The sequence below is a fragment of the Hemicordylus capensis genome, chromosome 4 (genome assembly GCF_027244095.1).
Source record: "Hemicordylus capensis ecotype Gifberg chromosome 4, rHemCap1.1.pri, whole genome shotgun sequence".
Classification (NCBI taxonomy): Eukaryota; Metazoa; Chordata; class Lepidosauria; order Squamata; family Cordylidae; genus Hemicordylus; species Hemicordylus capensis.
In genome coordinates, this window is record NC_069660.1 from 290,080,351 (window position 1) to 290,101,242 (window position 20,892).

Here is a 20,892-nt window from a genome sequence, read left to right on the forward strand (position 1 = left end):
TTATGAAATGCTTTGAGTAAATATATTGTATAATTAAACTGTGTGCAGATTAAATTATGAGCCTTTACCAGGGAGTTTTCAATGTACATTGAAGATAGATAAGATTTTTTTAAAAAGCTATAAAAGCCCTAATGGCGCAGCGGGGAAATGGCGCAGTGGGAAAATGACTTGCCCAGTGAGCAAGAGGTTTGCTGGTTCAAATCACTGCTGGTATAAAACACCTATACTGGGCAACAGCAATATAGAAAGGTGCTGAAAGTGTTGAAAGGCATCATCTCACACTGCACGGGGGGAGGCAGTGGTAAACCCCTCCTGTATTTTCCTGTAAAGAAAACCACATGGCTCTGTCGTCGCCAGGAGTTGACACCGACTCGAGAGCACAACTTTACCTTTAGGAGAGGAGAGCTGGTCTTGTGGTAGCAAGCATGATTTGTCCCCTTAACTAAGCAGGGTCTGCCCTGTTTGCATATGGATGGGAGACTAGAAGTGTGAGCACTGCAAGATATTCCCCTTAGGGGATGGAGCTGCTTTGGGAACAGCATCTAGGTTTCAAGCTCCCTCCCTGGCTTCTCCAAGAAAGGGCTGAGAGAGATTCCTGCCTGCAACCTTGGAGAAGCCGCTGCCAGTCTATGAAGACGATACTGAGCTAGACAGACCAATGACCTGACTCAGTATATGGCAGCTTCCTTTGTTCCTATGTAGGAACAAAGTTCCTATGTAGGAAAGTATATGCTTTATGGGGGTGGGGGAAAAGGGGGGATTGCAGTTAGGGATAGGATAGGGGAGAGTCAGTAGAAATGCAATTGAAGTGAGGTTAGGGTGGTTCAACAGATTAATTAGTCAGGAACTTAAGAGTAGCAGGAATTGACCTGATGTATAAGGTTGGGGGTGATGTTGAAATTTAGCATCTGAAATGAGGATGTTTAGCATCTGAAACAAGGATGTTCAGCAACTGAAATGAGGCAGTGGGCTGGTTCAGACATCATGCAGAACTTCAGTTAGAGCCACACACTGTGCAATGTCCTTTAGTTGCAGGAACATGCGCTCCCATCTCTCATCCCCAAGTGAACATCTGCTTTCTCCCTAGGTTAAAATATGCTGAAATTGGTCATGTTGTCTGAATTCACCAATTGTGACTTATATTAACCTACTTGCTTCAAATAACCCGAGATCTGTACCCAAGGTTTGAAGTGAGTTACAGAGCTCAGGTTCTTTGCAATAAGTAGGTTAGAATAAGTTGGATTGGTGGGTTCGAATGACACAACCAATTTGGGCAGATTTTAACCTAGAGAGAAAGTAGATGCTTGTGCTGGGATGGAAGTGGGGAAGTGCACATTTCCAAGTCTCAACCCGACTCTGAGGTTCCACATGACACCTGAACCAGCACTGCGTATTACACATTGCTCTTGGGTCACTAAATAAGTTAAACGATTTCATTATTTTACTGGTGTGGAGCTTGAGATTCATATTAATAGTAGCAGTGAGACTTCAAGTCTGAGACTAGTCGCTGATATACATGTAACTCTGGGGATCTCATAACTTCAGTTTAAGAGATGAGGGACAACTTGCAGGATCATGCAGCTTCCTCACTATGCTCCCACGGCCTTTTCCCAGCTGTGCTTTAGCCACAGTTAAGTGTTACATCAGCATCAACATTAACCACGGTAGACACTGTGCAGATTTTCTCTTAGCCAGGGTTTTCTAAGCAGTTCCAAACTAGGGGTATACAGAAACTCGCCAAGAAATTTCACTTGTCTTATACACATTCATTTGTCTTCCTTTGAAAATTCTCTTGAAAATTCCCAGTGTTCACTTTGGGAGGAACCCTAGTTATTAGTTTAGTATATCTGTACACCGCTCCAAACTCATGTCTCTGGGTGGTTTGCAAGAAACATAAGTGTAACAACAAAAACAAAAGATAAGATAAAATTAGCTTTGAATTTCACTTTTTCTAAACATTTCAAATTGGGCAGGGCCTTGAAATTGGATTTAAATTTCAGTTTTTCAAAACATTTCACTTTGGGAGGAACCCTGGAATTAGCTTGATTTTTTAAAACAACTTTCCCAGAATGTTTTGCTTTGGGAGGAACTTTGAAATTGGCTTTGAATTTCACTTCTCTGAAATGTCAGCACTCTTCCCACCATAGTTAAGGGGGGATTCTGCTCAGTGTTAATAGCAGTTAATGTTGCTGGCAACACATAACACATTAGTGGGAAGAGGAAAAGGAAATCTGCAAGTAAGAGGGAGGGGTGGGCACGATCCTGATTCACTCCTGATCTTATAACCACAGCTAAAAGATCCCAGGATTGTTCACTGTGTTAGCCCTTTGTTGCTGCCTGCATCCTTTTTTCTCCTTCATGCTGTTTGTGTGGAGCTGTGCTGGCAGCATTTTTAATGCTAGCCAAATGCTTGGCAGCCTAGAAAATCATTTTCTAGTTTCCCGCCTACCTTCTGCTGAATGATTTTGTGTGAGCATGTGAAAATATGTTCTGTAGCTTCTTTTTTGTCTTGCTCTGATATTTAATGTATTTGTGCTCTCTTTCTCAACAGAAGGGGTTAGGTTTTTTAAAATTATTTTCTATCAATAGTATTTTTCACCCTCCCTAGCAATGTCTTTAATGACATATTTTCTGTTCTTCTAACGCTGAGCAATTGGGAGCAGGATCAACATAAGTATAATCATTTTTGAGTTCAATAGGGAGGTCTTTACAGACAACTTTGTTCTTTTTTCTTAACGGGATTAAGAAGCTCAGCTCTTTAAATTTCTTGCATATAACAGTGACATTTCCAGGGTGTACTTGGACCAAAGAGTTCAAAGTGAAGGAATAAAAAAACGAAAAACCAATATGACTTTGTTTTTTACCTTGCTGGAGGAGCTGTTTGCGCAAATCATCTATAAGCTTATTGACCTGCATCTTTGACTCCTTGTTTTCTCTGGATTTGGCTGGAGTGTAGACACTGATAGAGCACTGATAGAGGTGATTGAACAGCCCCCAGCTTTGCTTGGCACTAGGCCCCATAACCCCCCCAGGAATGACATTATCTTTCTCTGACAATTCTTGATGTTTCCTCAAGCTTGCACTTCCTTAATTTTATTATTTATTTTTAATTCTTCCTGGAGCTTTTATGTAGGCTTTTTCAAAGAAATGAAGGGCACTCTAATTCTTTTGGGTAAGCGGAGATAGTCTATAATATGTGAGGACACATGTTCTTCAAGGGAAAGGGGGAAGAACGAGGCCTTGTGTGTACTGAAAATAGTACTGTACAATTTTAAAGAATCAACAGCATGAAGTTCCTGATCAATATGTGCATGCATGAATGTTGAGGATTCTAATTTTTTTGCAAATATGTTATGGAATATATTCAGTTTGTTGAATGAAGACTTAATTGATCCACAGAGATAATCTATATACAAGTATAGGCACTGTGTGCATTAACAGCCTGTATGTGGTTAACCCCGCAGCTCACACTACCAAAGAGGCAAGCTGCTACCAAACACACACACACACACACACACACACACACACACACAACTCTGAGGATCATATTTGTTGTGCCCTTGTGAAGGATGTGCCCCTCTAAAGGATGTGTCCTTATGTTTAAATTATTTGGATTGTGAACAAATAATGCAGTCTGCTTTGCTGCAGCTCTTGAAATCTATAAGAATTTGATCCTGATTTTGCCTTGGCCAGAAGTGAAAGGGTATGACTGAAAGGGAAGTGCAAATGTGCAGTGTCCAGACTTCATGCAGTTCTGGTCACTGTATCTTAAGAAGGACATTGTAGAACTGGAAAAGGTGCAGAATTGGGCAACCAAGATGATCAAGGGCCTGGAATACTTTCCTTATGAGACAAAGTCACAGCATCTGGAGCTTTTTAGTTTGGAAAAGAGGCGGGGAAATTACGGGAAATTACAGGGAGACATATAGGTGAAACTCGGAAAATTAGAATATCGTGCAAAAGTCCATTAATTTCAGTAATGCAAATTAAAAGGTGAAACTGATATATGAGACAGACGCATTACATGCAAAGCGAGATAAGTCAAGCCTTAATTTGTTATAATTGTGATGATCATGGCGTACAGCTCATGAAAACCCCAAATCCACAATCCCAGAAAATTAGAATATTACATGGAACCAAGAAGACAAGGATTGTAGAATAGAACAATATCGGACCTCTGAATAGTATAAGCATGCATATGTATTCAGTACTTGGTTTGGGCCCCTTTTGCAGCAATTACTGCCTCAATGCGGTGTGGCATGGATGCTATCAGCCTGTGGCACTGATGAGGTATTATGGAAGACCAGGATGCTTCATTAGCAGCCTTCAGCAATTCTGCATTGTTTGGTCTCATGTCTCTCATCCTTCTCTTGGCAATGCCCCATAGATTCTCTATGGGGTCAGGTCAGGCGAGTTTGCTGGCCAGTCAAGCACAGTACACTGTATACTTTTCAGAGGTCCGATATTGTTCTATTCTACAATCCTTGTCTTCTTGGTTCCATGTAATATTCTAATTTTCTGGGATTGTGGATTTGGGGTTTTCATGAGCTGTACGCCATGATCATCACAATTATAACAAATTAAGGCTTGACTTATCTCGCTTTGCATGTAATGCGTCTGTCTCATATATCAGTTTCACCTTTTAATTTGCATTACTGAAATTAATGGACTTTTGCACGATATTCTAATTTTCCGAGTTTCACCTGTAGTAGAGATGTATAAAATTATGACTGGAGTAGAGAGAGTGGAAAGAGCAAAAATTTTCTGCCTCATAACTCTAGAACCAGGGGTCATTCCATGAAATTGAAGGCCTGGAAATTTAGGACCAACAAAATGAAGCCATAGGCAAGATGCCTCTGAATACCAGTTGCAGGAGAGCAACAGCAAGAGATAGGCCATGCCTTGAGCTCTTGCCTGTGGTTTTCTCAGAGGTATCTGGTGGACCACTGTGTGAAACAGGATGCTGGACTAGATGGGCCTGATCCAGCAGGGGTCATCCCATGAAACTGAAGGCCTGGAAATTTAGGACCAACAAAATGAAGCCATCCAGCTTCAGAGGCAAGATGCCTCTAAATAGCAGTTGTAGGGGAGCAACAGCAAGAGAGAAGGCATGCCCTCACCTCTTGCTTGTGGGCTTCTCAGAGGCATCTGGTGGGCCACTATGTATGTACTGAGTTAATTTGATAGAAATCAAATCACAGGACTCAATTTTAATGATTTAAATCACAACTTAAATCATTAGTCAGGAAGAGTCTATTTAATCATTTTCTAGTAAAAGTATATTCTTGTTATCTAATATAACCTTCTAACCAGCTAATGGCGCAGCAGGGAAATGACTTGCATAGCAAGCCAGTGGTTGCCAGTTTGAATCCACGCTGGTATGTTTCCCAGACTATGGGAAACACCTCTGTTGGGCAGCAGTGATATAGGAAGGTGCTGAAAGGCATCATCTCATACTGCGTGGGATGAGGCAATGGTACACCCCTCCTGTATTCTACCAAAGAAAAACCACAGGGCTCTGAGGTCGCCAGGAGTCGACATCAACTTGACGGCACACTTTACCTTTAATATAACCTTAATACATATTCTGAGATAGATGTAGGTTTTATTTTTAGGAGGTAGGTACACACTTTTCATAATGCTGTTTCATTCGAGCAACCAGCATTTCTCTGTTGCACTGTTTACATTTTGCACACATGCCTGTCTTATGCAGAGGTACAGGAACTTCATTAAAATATTCCAGTATGGGGTATCTTTTATTGCTTGCAGCCATGTTAGGTATTTGCCCTCTAGAATAGAGAATACACTGGGAAAAACTTTCTGCAGGACTTCATGAATATGTTCTGTTCACTTTTGGTTTCACTTTATATTCCCCTCTCTTATTCCTTGCATTTATATCCAGACTCCCCCCACCCCTGCTGAGATTTACTCCACCCCCCCCATCTTCTAGTCATTCATTTACTTTCTTTGTCTCCACACTTTTAGAAAGAGGGGCAAGAGCTTGTCTGTGTGTTGAGCTGCATGTACACCATCTGCAGAATAGGATTGATCAGTTCTGTTCTCTCTAATCCCCATATACTGCTGTTAACATGTTCGTAGAATATAATTATATGTTATGACTAATATTCATGATGATATCTTTGACCTGGGTAATTTTTAGAAATGAATTTTTTAAACAATTAAAATCTGATTTAAATTTTTTTAATGTGGTGTGTGTGTATGTAGGGGTGTGTGTGTGTGTACACACACATTGATTATTGTCAACCCTGTGAGTGATAGAGGATGCTGGAATAAATTGGCCTTGTGCCTGAACCAGCAGGGTTGTTTTTATGTTCTTTTTTTTTTTTTTAGAAATGAGCTGGTTGATTACCATAGTTGAGGTCGGAAAGGTATTTCCTCCACAGGCTTGTGCAGTGATCTTGGGAGGAGCTGCTTTCTGTTGGCTCAGGTGGTGAGAGCATGCTTGCGTGGCTCATATCAAACCATTTGTCTTACATTAAATCTGTTCTCTAGTTGTGTCACTCTGTGGTCTTGATTGAATAGGATGATGAATGTGAGAGTGATGCTTGCATGGTCCTTGCAACTCTATAGTTCTATGGAGTTTGTGTTTCTGTATGTAAACTCGAAAACAGCAATAAAGCACTGGGGAATTAAATCTCCTTCTAATGTGCTTCCCCTCTTATCTTGCGTGCCATGACAAAATTCAGCACATTTGTTACATCCTTATGGATCTTCAGTGCCCTGTGGTGTTCCCTGAAGCAAACAGTACTGGCCACTATCAGACATGTGATAATGGGCTGGATGATCACTAGTAATTCTTATCTTTATCCTTTTTACACTCGTGATGCCATCTAGATATAATAATTACTAGGGACTATAATAATTGCAAGACTTCTATTGACTTTAGTTGGATCATAGTCCAGGCTGGAAGTCATCCTCTGAGGTCCATAAAGGAAGAACTGTGTCCAAGCTGCTGTTCACATGAGGGGATTTAGGAGCCCTGCCCTCTAGGTTTTGCTTCAACTTGAATGGGAGTGGGCTGTCCTCAGGATTATTTACATTGTTATTGAAAATATTCATATACTACTTTAAAACAAAGAAGTTCTCAAAGTGATTGCATAGCAGGGTTGTAAGAAAATTGTTCCCTGCCCCAAAAGGGTTCACAGTAATAAACAAGATGGATACTAACAACAGGCACTGGAGAGACTGCACTGGGACTGGGTAGGAACAGTTGCTCTCTCCCTGGTTAATATAAGAGAACCACCACTTTAAAAGATGCCTCTTTGCCCAGTTCGCAGGAATAGTTCGCATAGGAGATTATGCTGCGTTCCAGATGGGAAGAACTTGAGTGCTGGATTTAGCCCGAGCTGCTAGTTTGCCTTGCTTTCCCAGCCCTTAGTGTGTTGAGTCACTTCTCTCCTGTTCTAATATAAACTTGTCCTTCTTTTTAGCAGACTTTGTCTCTATAACAGAGTTCCTATTTAGTTCACCTCACAGGCTCTGCTTCTTGCTTTGCCCCTTCTTGTTTCTACTTTATTCCCTTAAAACCTATACATTTTATTCCCTTGAAACCTTTAAAACCTTAAACCTTGAAACCTTAAAAACTATCTGTTTGGCCTGGCCTTCCAGGGTTTTTAATTAGTTTTAATTGTTTTAATGCTGTAACCTGCTTTGCTGGTTTTTAAAAAAAATTGTTCTGATTGTTTAATTGTTTTTTATGATGTTTTAACTGTTAATTGATGTTTTATATTGTTTATATTTCTGTTTTAATTGTTATTTGTTTTAAGGGTTTTGTTTTTAATTGTAAACCGCCCTGAGCCATTTTGGAAGGGCGGTATTAAAATTGAATGAATGAATGAATAAATGAAGAAATAAATAAATTCTCTGGTTCCTCTTGTCCTGGTCAGATGCTTTGACCTGATCATCTCACTGCAAAAGGCCAGCCTTATGAAGATATAGATTCTTTTCCCTCCATGAGAAGGTACCCCTGCTTTTTTTAATCCCCACAACAACCTGTGAGGCTGAGAGAGTGTAAGGTAGCTTCATTTTGCTTCATGACTGAGCAAGGATTTGAACCTGGGTTTCCTCAGTCCTAGGCCAACACACTAACTACTACATCAAACTGGCTCATATTCAGCTCATTAGAGGTGCTGAGTATGATGGTCTGCTCATAGGACAATGACTATAAATGAACCTGACAGTAGCATGATGTATATGAACGATGATTTGCTTTCCTGCAGTACTTTTTTTTTTTGGTACCAGGCAGTCTATTTCTGATTAATCCAAGAGGCAACTATTTTTTCCTATGCTTTTGTTTTCAGTGTCTTGGGTGCTGATGGGGAATCCCAGAATATTCTTTAATGGCAATTTATCAATTCGGGCCCAAAGGACTTGGACAGTGTAGTGATAATGTGACTTAATTGGACAAAATTGTGTCATTCTAAATCTGTGGTGCTGGATAAATGCTCTTTATGACAGGATTATTCTACCACATGGTAGAATAAAAATGGAAGCAAATTTTGACCAGACATACTCATTCAAAGCTGTTAATTTATTTGGATTTGTAGTTCACCTCATCCCTCAGGGTGAATTACACTTTCAAAACAACACTTAATCTAATAAATATCAATTTCTGACACAGTATAGATGTTAAAGGAAAATTGCTGATACAGTATAGGTGTTAAAGGAGCAAATCTTTTTATTTTATTATATTATCAAAATTTGCTGCTCTTGGAATATCATATTGAATCATATAAGCCAGGGTTCCCAATCAGTAGTACTCTAGATGTTGCTGAACAACAACTCCCAGAATCTCCAGCAACAATAAATTGTAGCTGGGGATGATGAGAGTTGTAATTTAGCAGCATCTGGAATACCACTGGTTGTGAACTCTTGATTATAGTCCATGATCCAAGAAACTATATAGGTATGCAGATGAGAATCATGAACAGAATTGGAGTTTGAAGTACAATTCCAATTGTCAAAAATCTAAACAGCTGTAAAGCTATAAGAATAGCTTGCTTCGGGAGTGCTGATCTGATTGTATGCATTTCCCTCCCTCCCTCTATCACACACACAAATAGATATACCTGAATGTCCTAATGTAACCCTAACCATATATATTTGAGGTTTTATTTAAGAAGAACAAATCTAATCTTCGGGTTGGATAGCAAAAATGGGGTGTATCCTGAAACTGTAAAAATAATGTAGTATTAATATTAAAAATGATTTCAGGCTCTGATACACCCCTTTAGAGTTCTGACTTGTGGTTTTCAAACATTTGTATTTGGCAACACAATACTGTGCTATTGGTCCCATGGGATGTTCCTTGTTATTTTGGCAGCTGGAGAGCTATGCAGTTCAAGTATGAAAGCAACATCCTGCTTGTCACTAGCGCTTTTTAAAATGTCACTTTGTAAGTAATAAGCACCTATTACTAAGTGATAGGTGGCAGTCAGGAGAAAGGAGCATGAAAACATGGGATATAAATGGTGCTAAATACCTGCTGTGGAAGACCTGTGATTTTTTTCTCATGTTTTGGTCCCATTTCTGTCATGCAAAGCTGGATTTGCTTCATTAAAAAAACTGACATAAAAGAGACACAAATTTTTAAAATTAAATTAAATTGGAAAATAACAGAATATATGGTTTACTAAAATGCTTTTCTATACTGTTATAATATTATAATTTTATAATTATATTCTTAGAACCATGGTTTGCTGACATGGTGCTTCTCTCTGGATTTTTCTTCTTTAGTTGTAATGCATTCTGTGCTCAGAAACTAGTCCATGTTACACTTCTTCAAGATCTAATACAGAAACAGTCCTGAAATTTTAACAATTTAAAGAGCCAGATTATGCAGGTATTATTTACAGGTCATCACAACTCACTTCTGTTCAGTGAGTAGCTTCTAGATTAGTGGTAGCGCAAGTGTGCAAGTGCAAGCCATTTTCCTTATCCCTTCCTTTGCACAGCAGTCCCCTGATGCTCCCTTAAAAGCTCTTCCTGAGATTCAGGGAACCATCAGCAACAGTGTGTGGTGCATTGTGAGTTTGCTTCCTAGGGGAGGAATACTTGGAAACTATTAAGGGAGTGTTTTAACATTCAGGAGGACCTTGATATCTGCAGGGGTTCTGTTCCCAGCTGCAGCCGCTGATATGGAATCTGCCAATATCGAGGCATTAAAGTAAATGGGATAGCCGGGGTTAGGTTCCTAGTTGGCCAGAAATGGCTAAAAAATGGCCAAATTTCGGCCAAATTTCGGGGGGAAACATGGAGGGGGAGCTCCTTACCATGCTTTGCTGATCCCCCCCCCTTGAGTCGTGCTGTGACCTGGATTGGCCGAAAATCGCCGGGGGTTTTGGCTCCCTTAAATGGAGCCATTTTGTGGCTCTGACTAACAAAGTGGCAGCTGGAAATGACTTCCTCGGTCATTTCCAGCCACTCCCAACCTGCGGATGCACAAAGTCGATGTTCCCCCGCTTATGCTGGGGTCAGGTGTCTTTTTCCTGACCGCGGATCTCTGGATCCGTGGATAACAAGGCTGTCCTGTATAAAAATATGTTAAGTAAATAAATAAGGCTCTCTGCTGATAGTTTTGCGTGCAGAACTCTGGATGCTGTATAAATCTAAGTGTCCCTTTCTTGACGAGGTGGTGGATCATTAGAGGGTCGAATAAAGCAACTACACATTTTCAATTCTGCTTTCTAGTTTCAGTGTCAGACTGGTTTCTGACTCACACAATTCTTAAAAAGATTCCTTAAAGTGTTACACAGAGAGGCAGGCATATAAGATTTGCCCATTTGTACAGTTTGATTCAAACATTGGACCATATGTAGAACATTTTATCCATTTCCATTTCAAGCCCACATGACAGATTCATGCATAGAGTAGGGATGGGCCTGGACCAGTCCGGAGGCCATTGAAAAAGCCTCCGGACCGGTCTGGACCAGTCCGGACCTGGGTGGTCCGGTTCGGGTGGGGGGGTAGCTTTAAGAGTGGCAGGAGGGTTTACTTACCCCTCCCGCCACTTTCCCGCTCTGGCGCCGTAATGCTAAGAGTAATTGGGGCGGCAGGATACCTCCCTGCCACCCCTTCCCCGATGTTGCTGGAAAAAACTCCCAGCAGTCCTTTGCGCACATGCACGTCGCGCATGGAGAAGGATGTGGCAAGATTGTTTATGGTTTGATTTGCAACCTTTTCCATCATGAATGTGTGGGGAGGGTAGAAAATATTTTAAACAGTCCATTATTAACATGTAAAATAACATCCTTGCATGAACGGGCATTATTCAGAATAAGCATTATTCTGCTTATGCCCTTATTATCTGTGTGAAGTGTTGTATCCTTGCATAACCAATTGCAGGAGCAGAGTAGAGATTCTCCTCAAGTGTTTAGTGGAGTACCTGTAAGGGTTCTTCCTCTGGTTTTCTCCTTGCCTGTTTATGCAGTGTGCTCCCATTTTGCAGTAAGAGCTTTACATTCTCTTGGCATGTGGCTAAACTGATATAGCTCCATGCTGTACACCCTATCATTTAAGATGTGGGCTCCCAGTCTAGGGTTTGTACACTGATTCGGGTGCGTCATGTTTAGCTGCAGAGTTAATCAGTAGGTTATGCTTCGTTATGTCTATGTAGTTAGAACAGTATTTTGCAGGTTGAGTGTGAGCCAGCACTGATTCGATGTTTGACTTAGCACTGATTAGTCATGTCTGCTAATTTAGGTTATTTTATGCATTATGGAATTTAGCTGTTACTGGCCTACATACTGCATATACCCCATGGTGTTCCTTGTAATATGTGAGAGTAGTTTGTGTCTTTAAAAACAATTATGCAAACTTCAGACTGTGTTCAGAGGCAGTATGTTTCTGAATACCTGATACAGAATACCTGGAGACAAGTAGAGATGGTTTGTTCTCTTCACGCCCTGCTTGTGGGCTTCACAGAAGCATATTTATCCCCTGCTAACTTAAGCAAAGAGGCACCCTTTTTAAAGTGCTGATTCTCTTTATTTAGCAGGGGGAGAGCAACTGGCCCTATCCATCCCCAGCACAACATCCCTCCAGTGGCTGTTGCTGGTGTCTGTCAGATAGATAGATAGATAGATAGATAGCCCTTTGGGGACTGGGAGCCATTTTGTTTATTTCTTTATATGTATGTAAACTATTTTGGGAACTTTTGTTGAAAAGCGATATATAAATATCAGTTGTATATTACATATACAATGTTGTATATTGCATAGCAAGGTTAGAGTGGGCCTGAGGAAAAAAAGTGAAAATGGGCCCCTGACACACACACACACACACACACACACACACACACACACACACACTCACCCCCCCCCACTTCTTCTCCTCCTTCCCATGTCTTTGCTGCAGAAGAAGTGTAAGACATAGTGAAAAATAAAACATTCTCATCATGTCTGTTCTTTCATTACTATACATACAACATTACACACTCCCCACATAGGTGCATTCTCCTGACTTGGTTGGGGGGGGAAGTAACATATTTACCTACTACCTACACGTACAATATATCTCCTGGAGAAGGCTCATCTGTTTTGAAGCCAAGAGGAGTCCTCTGATAAGGAGTCAACAGCTTGCCAGTGACTCATGGACGTGGGAGAGGAAGAGTGAGCTGCCTCCCAGCCAGTGGGCCCTCATGGACCCAGGGACATCCCCCGCCCTTCTCTTCTAGCTATGCCTCCTTTGCATGTGGCATAGCACTGTGGAAACTGAATGATGGACTAGCTGGATCATTCTGATCTGCAAGAACGTTCCTATGTGTTTTTAGTTTTAAAGCCCGCCTTGTTTTTCTGCAGGGTGTACACACAGTGGACATGCAGTCAGCCACAAAGACACAAACTCTCTCATGCCTCTTCAGAATTTGGTATATTACTACTTTTAAGCAGAGTTTCCATAGTGTTATATGTTCGGTAATACTGGTCGATCAGTTTTGCATTTACACTTCCAGGAAGAGTAAACTTGAATTCCATTTCAAACTTTCCACATTTCTCCTTCTGTCTTGTAGTCAGCTTTCTGTTTGTAACTGAAAGTCCTTTACCGAAAGCTATCTTGTCTGATGATAAAACCATGAGTGTATGAAGCTCACACATTTTTCATCTCTTTTATGACCTTATCTTTCACGAGTCGCTTCTGTGAAGGTATCCTAACTATAGAAAGCACCTGGAAAACATATATGATATCTATGCTGTGATAAGCAGTTGTGAACAAGAAACTAGACCTGTCAGTTCTGAACTGTTTCATTGTTAAAAAAATACTTTGCAGATTTAACTGATTGCAAAATACATTATAGGGGACTAACAGCTGCTGTGATACTCAGTCAAAAAAGCTCAATAGTTGCTGTTGCATAAGATTTTTTTTTTTATGAAAGGCTGATATTGATATGAACTGTATGGATTTAATATTGTGCTGTGGAGAATGACTTCTGTCTGACACTGAAGCTTCAGTCTTCTAAACCCATTTGATTTTAGTGAAGCTTCCAACTTTGTGTCCTTTGGATAGTAACCTGAAACTAAAAATCCTAAAAATATGTGTTGGGTTTTTTTTAAAAAAGCCCTTTGTGATACAAGAAGGGCAAGGATGTGTCCTATTCTGCTATTTGTTAATTGTAATCCCAGTTGACAGGTAGCATAATGTATATAGTGCTTAGTTTCTAAAATGAGACGTGCTGGGGTTAAAATTTGGTTGTAGGTCTAGGTATAGAAGAGAAAAGGTGAGAAAAAAGCAATCTGCACATCCTTGAATTCCTCGTTATTACTTTTTGTGTTTCCAAACTGAGATATGGCATTGAACATAGATCTTGGGGAAAATAGATTCTTGGTCAGAATTAACTCAAATTATGCCTTTACATATCAGATTATATATCCTGTACACATCAGAACTAAAGAGGTGCACCCAATTCTTAGAAGCCAAAATCAGCTTTTGAAAAATAAAATATATTTCTCTGCACATGCAGAGAGGCCAGGTTGAGCGCTGGAGCTGTGGCAGCCACCATGCAGGGGAGGTTTGTCTGCGGTTACCACTGGCTTGTCTAGTGGTGACTCAGTGATGAGCCTTTTCTGTAGTTGCCCAGGGTCTGTGGAACACACTCCGTGTTGAAGTTGGAGCTGAAGACCCCACCTGTTCAGTCAAGCTTTTAGTTTAATTTTAGATTTGATTTTAATTTCGGTCATCTGTTTTTAATCGTTGGTTTGATTGTTTTTAACTAATTGTAAACTGCCACAATACACTTGCATTTGGCAGTATAGAAATGTGCTAAATAAAAATAAATAAATACATACATAAAATTGCTGGCTGATATCCAAATTAGCACTGCGCTCATACAGCAGTGCTGGGATCCAGATAACAAATGCACCATCACATGAACAGGGTAAGAGGTGGTTTTCAACAATCTTCTCTTCTGAGTGAAACCCATTGTGTGTTGAAATGATGTCCCTGAGGGTTGTGGGACCCTCTGGGGTAAATTTTTGTGATGCAGGAAGGGCATCTGAGGGAAGGGAAGATAATTAAAAATTGTCTCTTCCTCTGCTTGCACGATAGTGCAACAGTATTTAGATCAGGGATTCTCATTGCTGGGTCCCCAGATGTTATTGGATTTCAACTCTCATAATCCCCAGCCCCAGAAGCCTTTGCTGGGGTTTATGGGAGTTGAAGTCCAATAACATCTGGGGACCTAATGTTGAGAACCCTTGGCTAGATCTTGGCACTGCGGTACGAGTGCAGTGCTAAATTAGATGTCATCCATTGTCTCATATATATATATGTATAACAAAGATATAGTGCATGTGTGAGTTGTGTGTGTGTGTGTGTGTGATACACAGGAGAACCTCCATATTCACGGGGGTTCTGTTCTCTGCTGCTGCTGCAGATACAGAAATCACAAATAAGGAGGCATTGGGGCAATGTGATCGTGGAGGTTAGGTTCCTGGAGGTTTGGAAAATTTTTCAAAAAGCGGGGCAATGACCATAAAAATGCAGGGGGAAGTGGCCTACCGTGATCTGCGAGTCCCCAGCAGCACAGCAATGTCCCCCAATAGCAAAAAAATCGGCCAGATGTGGAGTCCGCGATTAATGAGGTTCTACTCTCTCTCTCTCTCTCTCTCTCTCTCTCTCTCGTGAAATGATATCACACTTGTGAATCTTGTTCCAATTTTTACATTCAAATGATGTTAATTGAACATATTTTCTTGGTGAATTGATAGGTGATGAAGAGGGCAGTCAAGAAGCAGCAGATTCTGATGGAGATGCACGATTGGAGAAACCTAGGCCACTTATGCTAGAAACAGAAGACTGGGATGGGCCAGGTAAGAAAATATACTGATAAAAAAACCAGACAACCTCACAAAACTCACATTTTAAATGAACCTATAGTCAGCATGGCATCTCAAAGCCAAGGGTTCAGTTCTATCTTCTAATTTATCTCCAAGGGCTTCCTTTCTCTTCACAAATACTTTTATTGAGATTGTATTAAGGTAAGCCACAAGGAAAAGGAGACCTATTTTTGTTTATGTGAAGTTTCATGCGAAAGAAAATCCTCTTGAAATTTACCATTGGCAATATATTGGAAGAGGTTGTTATTCCTTAGCATTTTTGCTAAGTATCTCTTAAGTACAAGAGAGAAAAGACCCAGGATTGAAGGGCAATCCAATGTATGTGTGTGCATCTTTGTTTGTTGCACTAGTGCAGCACTAGTCTGGATGTCAGCCAGTGTGTGCAAGGTAGAGCAGCAATAGCTATGCAGAGGATCTGTTTTCACTCTATATATGCCTTGTTTCAACACTTGCTTGGGAAAAGGTTATGTATGAAGCAGGTTGCAGATAGGAAATGTACTTCCCTTACAGGGTTGTTATAAAGAATACAATAAAAGAATATATGGGAAGGATTTTGAAAATCCAAAAGAGCTATACCTTTGGCTATGATGGTCTCAATAGTCCTTTATTATTACAATAATTTTTATTGCACTTCTGTGCAAAGTGCTTCACCATCCTTAGCTCCTAGACATTTTCACAATATTCTTGAATGTTAGGTTAGGCAGAGATACATCAGCTTGTGCCTGAAGCTATCACAGCTGATGAAGGGTTTGAACCTCAGTCTTCTACATCATGCTATCTATTTCTTTCTGCCTTGACAAAAGCACCCAAAGTGGTTTACAATATTACAAGAAGCAAATAACAGATTAATAAAACGTCTCAGGCTGTTGGTCTTTTTGGGAGCTGAGGACAAGAGCTCCCTAGCCTGGGTGCACCCTTTCTTGCTTTCCTCTCAGGGAACACTGGTCTTTCCGTACTCCTGGGAAGGTGGGAGGAGGGGCTGCCCCAAACTAGATCAAACTAGATCTGACATGCAACCATCTGTATCTTTCTCCTCATCTTTCTTTCTAGAAAGGAGTTTCCGGAATAGAGGTGGGAGCATGGGTGTAGTGTCCATTGGACAAGCAGGGACAAATGTCCCTGGGCCCAGAAGATCAGAGGGCCCCCAATGGGGACCCAAGCAGACCACCCCCCTGCCCCACTGCGCCCCTGCCATTGCCCCACCACATCTGCTCTTGCACCGCCATCCACCTCTTATCTTTGCCCTCGTGCGGCGGTGGGCAATGTGCCTGGGCCAGGCCTTTCCAGCCGGCCAGCGCACCTCTCTCTCTCTCGCCGGCCAGCTGAACTGTGCAGTTTGACTATCGAAGTTGCATGTCCGTGGTGTCATGGGCATGCGACGTCCATAGTTGAACTGCACAGGTGTGCAGTTTGGCCAGCAAGAGAGAGAGAGAGAGAGAGTCATGCTGGCCGGCAGGAGATGCCTAGCCCAGCCACTGCACCATCGTTGTCACGGGGCAAAGATAAGAAGTGGCAACGGCGCAAGGGTAAGGGGTGGTGCTGCAAGGGTGGTGGCGGTGGGGCAAGGGCAGTGGTGCAGGGCAGGGGACGGCAGTGTGGGGGGGAGATGTTTGTTGCCCTGCTTCTTGTGTCTGATGTCAGACTCAGGGTGTGTGGCTTGGGACATGTGATGGGGGGGACCCTACAAAGATTTTGTCCCTATGCTCCCGGGGGTCTCTCTATACCCCTGCTCCAGAGGTGAAAATATAGATACACTAGGAGAAAAGATGCACACAACTATGTGTCATGTGTAGATCTTTGTATCAAATATTTCTGCAATGCAGATATTATGGTAGTGTATGATAACAGTGTTGGTGTTGGCCTTGAACCAGCATCACTATCAGCAGAGTCCAGATGCCTTGGTTCCTGAACCACTGGGGTATTTCTCAGACGGGGGGGGGGGGGGATTCTTGGTCTTATCTTTGCTGTGTTAAACTGCTACCCAGATGATGTCCAGAGAGATATTGATACTCATAAACCCAGCTAGGCCAGGATTTAGGGAACCAGTAGACCAAATTGTTCTATATATGTTGCTTTAGGGTTTGTTTGAGTCTGACCAATTCATTGCAACATGCTCTGGCTGATATTCTAACTAATGCTACACATATGCAACCCAAATAAGCATGCATTGGATGTACTTCTGCTTCTGAATATCCGGGTCACCCTGCATGTATGATTCTTTTAACTGCACACACAAAGCTTTAGGATGCTGGCCACAGCCTTGCCCCACCATGCCCCATCCAATTTCCTCCCTCTTGTTCTTTCAGTTTTTGTTAACATGACTGTCTTGACTATATGCTTGCCTTCTCCCACCCCGGTCTCTGTTTGCGGGACTTTAGTTTCTGTCTGATCTAATTCTGCTGTTCATCCTCTTGGATGCCTGTGTGACCTGTACCGACCCTGAATCTTGATCTGAACCTTTCTGTTTGTCTCTGAAATCATCTGAAGTCTGACAAATGCACGAAATGGGACTCCGTGCATATTTCTGTGGGTAACAACTCACTCATTTGATACGTGGTCAGCACTGCCACTTTTAATGGCATTGACCACCTTTTTCAAATTAAGTGGGGAGGGAGGGAGTGCATAGAATACTGTAAGAGCTGGTGTAGCATTGTATTCTCTAGGTGAATTGGCATTGGGAAATGTCTTGCCCCTGGCTGTACAACTCACTGCATGGGTTAAGATCAGCATCATGCACTCACTGCATGATGAGTCTTCATGCTCATGCTAGTGAATTCCATTGGTATAGATAATGCTGCCCACTATATGATGGTCCCAATTCACATGGCGAGTTGTGCTAAATGGCTGAGGAAATGATGGATGGGGACTGACCATGCTGAGTCTTGATTAGTGCTGTCCCTCCACCTCTGTGCCCATCAGTGGATCAATGTTGTCAAAATGTATGTCTCCCATATGCTGGATGCATCTTCCCTCCCCCATTGCAATACAATTTTGTATGTATGGGACATGATTTAGTTTGGTAAGCTGTGTGCAGAACCTTGTTTCTGTATGATGACATCCCTTTCTTCATTGGGGGAAAATATCTTTTCCTAGACCTCATGAGGGTTGTCCCTGTAACTTTCTGGTCATATATGAGCAGTAGCCCCTGCTTCAACGGGGACTTTGGTTTGTTATTGTTTTCAGGACAGAAGCATACTTCCTTACTATATATGGCCAGAAGACTAAATACCAATTATCTAGTTTCAAGCTCTGAGCTTGTATTTAGCAGCACATTGAATTTAACAAATTGATATGGCAGCCAATGATGTTTTCAAGGACTTTTCTTATCAGTTTTCATTTGATATAAATCATTTAACACACCCTGGTCATTGACTTCTGAGTTAAGAGAGAAACCTGTGGAGTGCAATCAATAAAATGTAGGAGTGTAGTGTTTAGGCAGAAATGTAAGCAAATATTTTCTCTTATAAATATGATGAACAGTGCAAATGCAACAAAACAGAGCTGGAAAAAGTGGCAGTTTTGTCGGCATGAATACGAATGATCCAGGCAAGAACCCAAGAATGACCCAGTGGCTGTGAATATGCATAACTTGATTTGTAGAACAAAAAAGCATAAAGGGTTAGATCTGTTTTTCCAGTGATACTGGAGTAACTCTTCCATTTCATTCAGCTGAGTTTTTCCTCATATAAGGATGTCAGAATTCATTCTCTAATTGTTAGCAGAATTGATAGGTATATAATGATGGCCATATTTAAAACAATATCCTCAAAAAATAGTTGAAATGGAGAATATTCTATTCAGAAGGCTGAAGAGAGCTCAGAACTCTTTCTAGAAATAATTTATAATGCAGTAACAACATTTTCATTAAAAAAGCCTCTTATATTTCAATCACATTTTCATCCTTGCTTGACTTTGCAAATTACTGTATTCTGTGTACGAAGAGGAGGAGAACTCTAGCAGTAATTTTCTGAAACCAGCAGGTGGAAAATATAGTGCAAACAAAAATGAAGATATAGTATATCTGATTATTATGATGTCATTTAAAATATTGTTAATGATATACAAAATATGCCTGTATTCTGAAGAAAGCACTGCAGCATTATGTAAAAACAAGATTTGGCACTAAAAGGTATTGCAGTATCATTAAAAAAGCATGCAGACATTTACAAAATAGAATTATTTTCTTGCTTTTAGAGAGTGCTATACTTTTTTTTGGTAAATTTGGTGCAATGAATATTTATGTTATAATCCTATATAATAAAGCCCTAAGTGAGTGTCCGTGGCCTTGGAACGTTGGGGATCTGCGTCCCTGTCTCCCTGGGCTGTTCTGGGCCTGCGCGAAGCGCAGGCCCAGAACAGCCCAAGGGAGACAGGACCGCCGACACCAGTGTCCCGGACCCACGGGCGGCCATTTTGCCCCAATCATTGCTGTGCCGCCGACACCCGTCCTCCTGTCCCGGCCCCACGGGCGGCCATTTCGCCCGAATCGTTGCCGTTCCGCCAACACCAGTGTTGCGTCCTGCCACAGCCGCCGCCCGTCCTCCTCTCCCGGCCCCACAGCCGGACATTTTGCCCCAATCGTTGCCATTTACCGCCCACCCACCCGCCCTCCCAACTGCCGAGTCCTCCCTACCCCAGCCCGCGTCCGTCGGGCGAAGATAGTCCTTAATTTGAGAGGGAGAGAGGAGCTCGGAAACAGAGCTCCTCTCTGTGCAAAGGCTATGCTCGAAATTAAGGACTTTCAACGCCCGACGGACGTGGGCCGGGGCTAAGGACTCGGCAGTTGGGAGGGCGGGCGGGAGGTCGACGGCGGCGGCAGTGGCAGCATTCACATGGGCACGCAGAGGGCGGCCCACAGCAGCAGCGGCCGCCCCCGGGACACGGTGCCATCAGCAGCAGCCCCCATTCTCCTCCTTCCTGGCGGCGACGAAGTGGCTCAAGTTCCCACAGACGGCAGACGGCCTCCTTCTCCTCCTCCGCCCTTGGCGCTGTGACCTCTCTGCCTGCTACCGCCAGCCTCTACAATAATCCGCCCCCAGCGCAGAGAGAGCTTCCCTTCCCTTCCCTCTTTCGCTTCAGCTGGAGGCGGCGGCTCCCCCAGCAGCCACCCTGAACCGCGACGAGGCGACTGCTGGTGGTGGTGATGACTCGCCTCTTCGAGCGGCACTATGGGCGGCTGGGGCGGCGCACAGACCGATCGCGGGGAGAGGACGGACAGACAGCAAGAGACAAAACAAGGAATGAGGGAGGGAGACAGAACTATAGAGGGGGAAAAAGAAATAAAGAAGGAAAAAGAGAGAAGAGAGAGAAAGGAAAGAAAAGAACCAAAATAAACAAAGAGAGAGGAAAGGAAAATAAGAGAGATAAAAGTGAAGAACAAGGGGAGAAAAACAAAAGATAGAAAAAGAGAAAAAGGAAAACACACACAAAAGAAAACACCAGCCCCAAAGAACACGCCCATTATAGAAAGAAGAGAGAAAAAGATAACGAAAAGAATAAAATATATTTTTTAAAAAGAGAGAGAGAGAAGGAAAAGGAGAGC

At 42.1% G+C, this 20,892-nt stretch overlaps 1 protein-coding gene across 4 annotated transcripts in view; it reads left to right on the forward strand.

Moving 5' to 3' along the window:
* The window catches only part of ZFPM2 (zinc finger protein, FOG family member 2), a 563,228-nt gene that overhangs the window by 94,321 nt on the left and 448,015 nt on the right, over window positions 1-20,892 (forward strand). For all 4 annotated transcript variants that reach the window (XM_053244778.1, XM_053244780.1, XM_053244777.1 and 1 more), the window contains one exon: window positions 15,222-15,323. In XM_053244778.1, coding sequence (XP_053100753.1) covers window positions 15,222-15,323 — 102 coding nt within the window. The remainder of the gene's footprint in view (window positions 1-15,221; window positions 15,324-20,892) is intronic.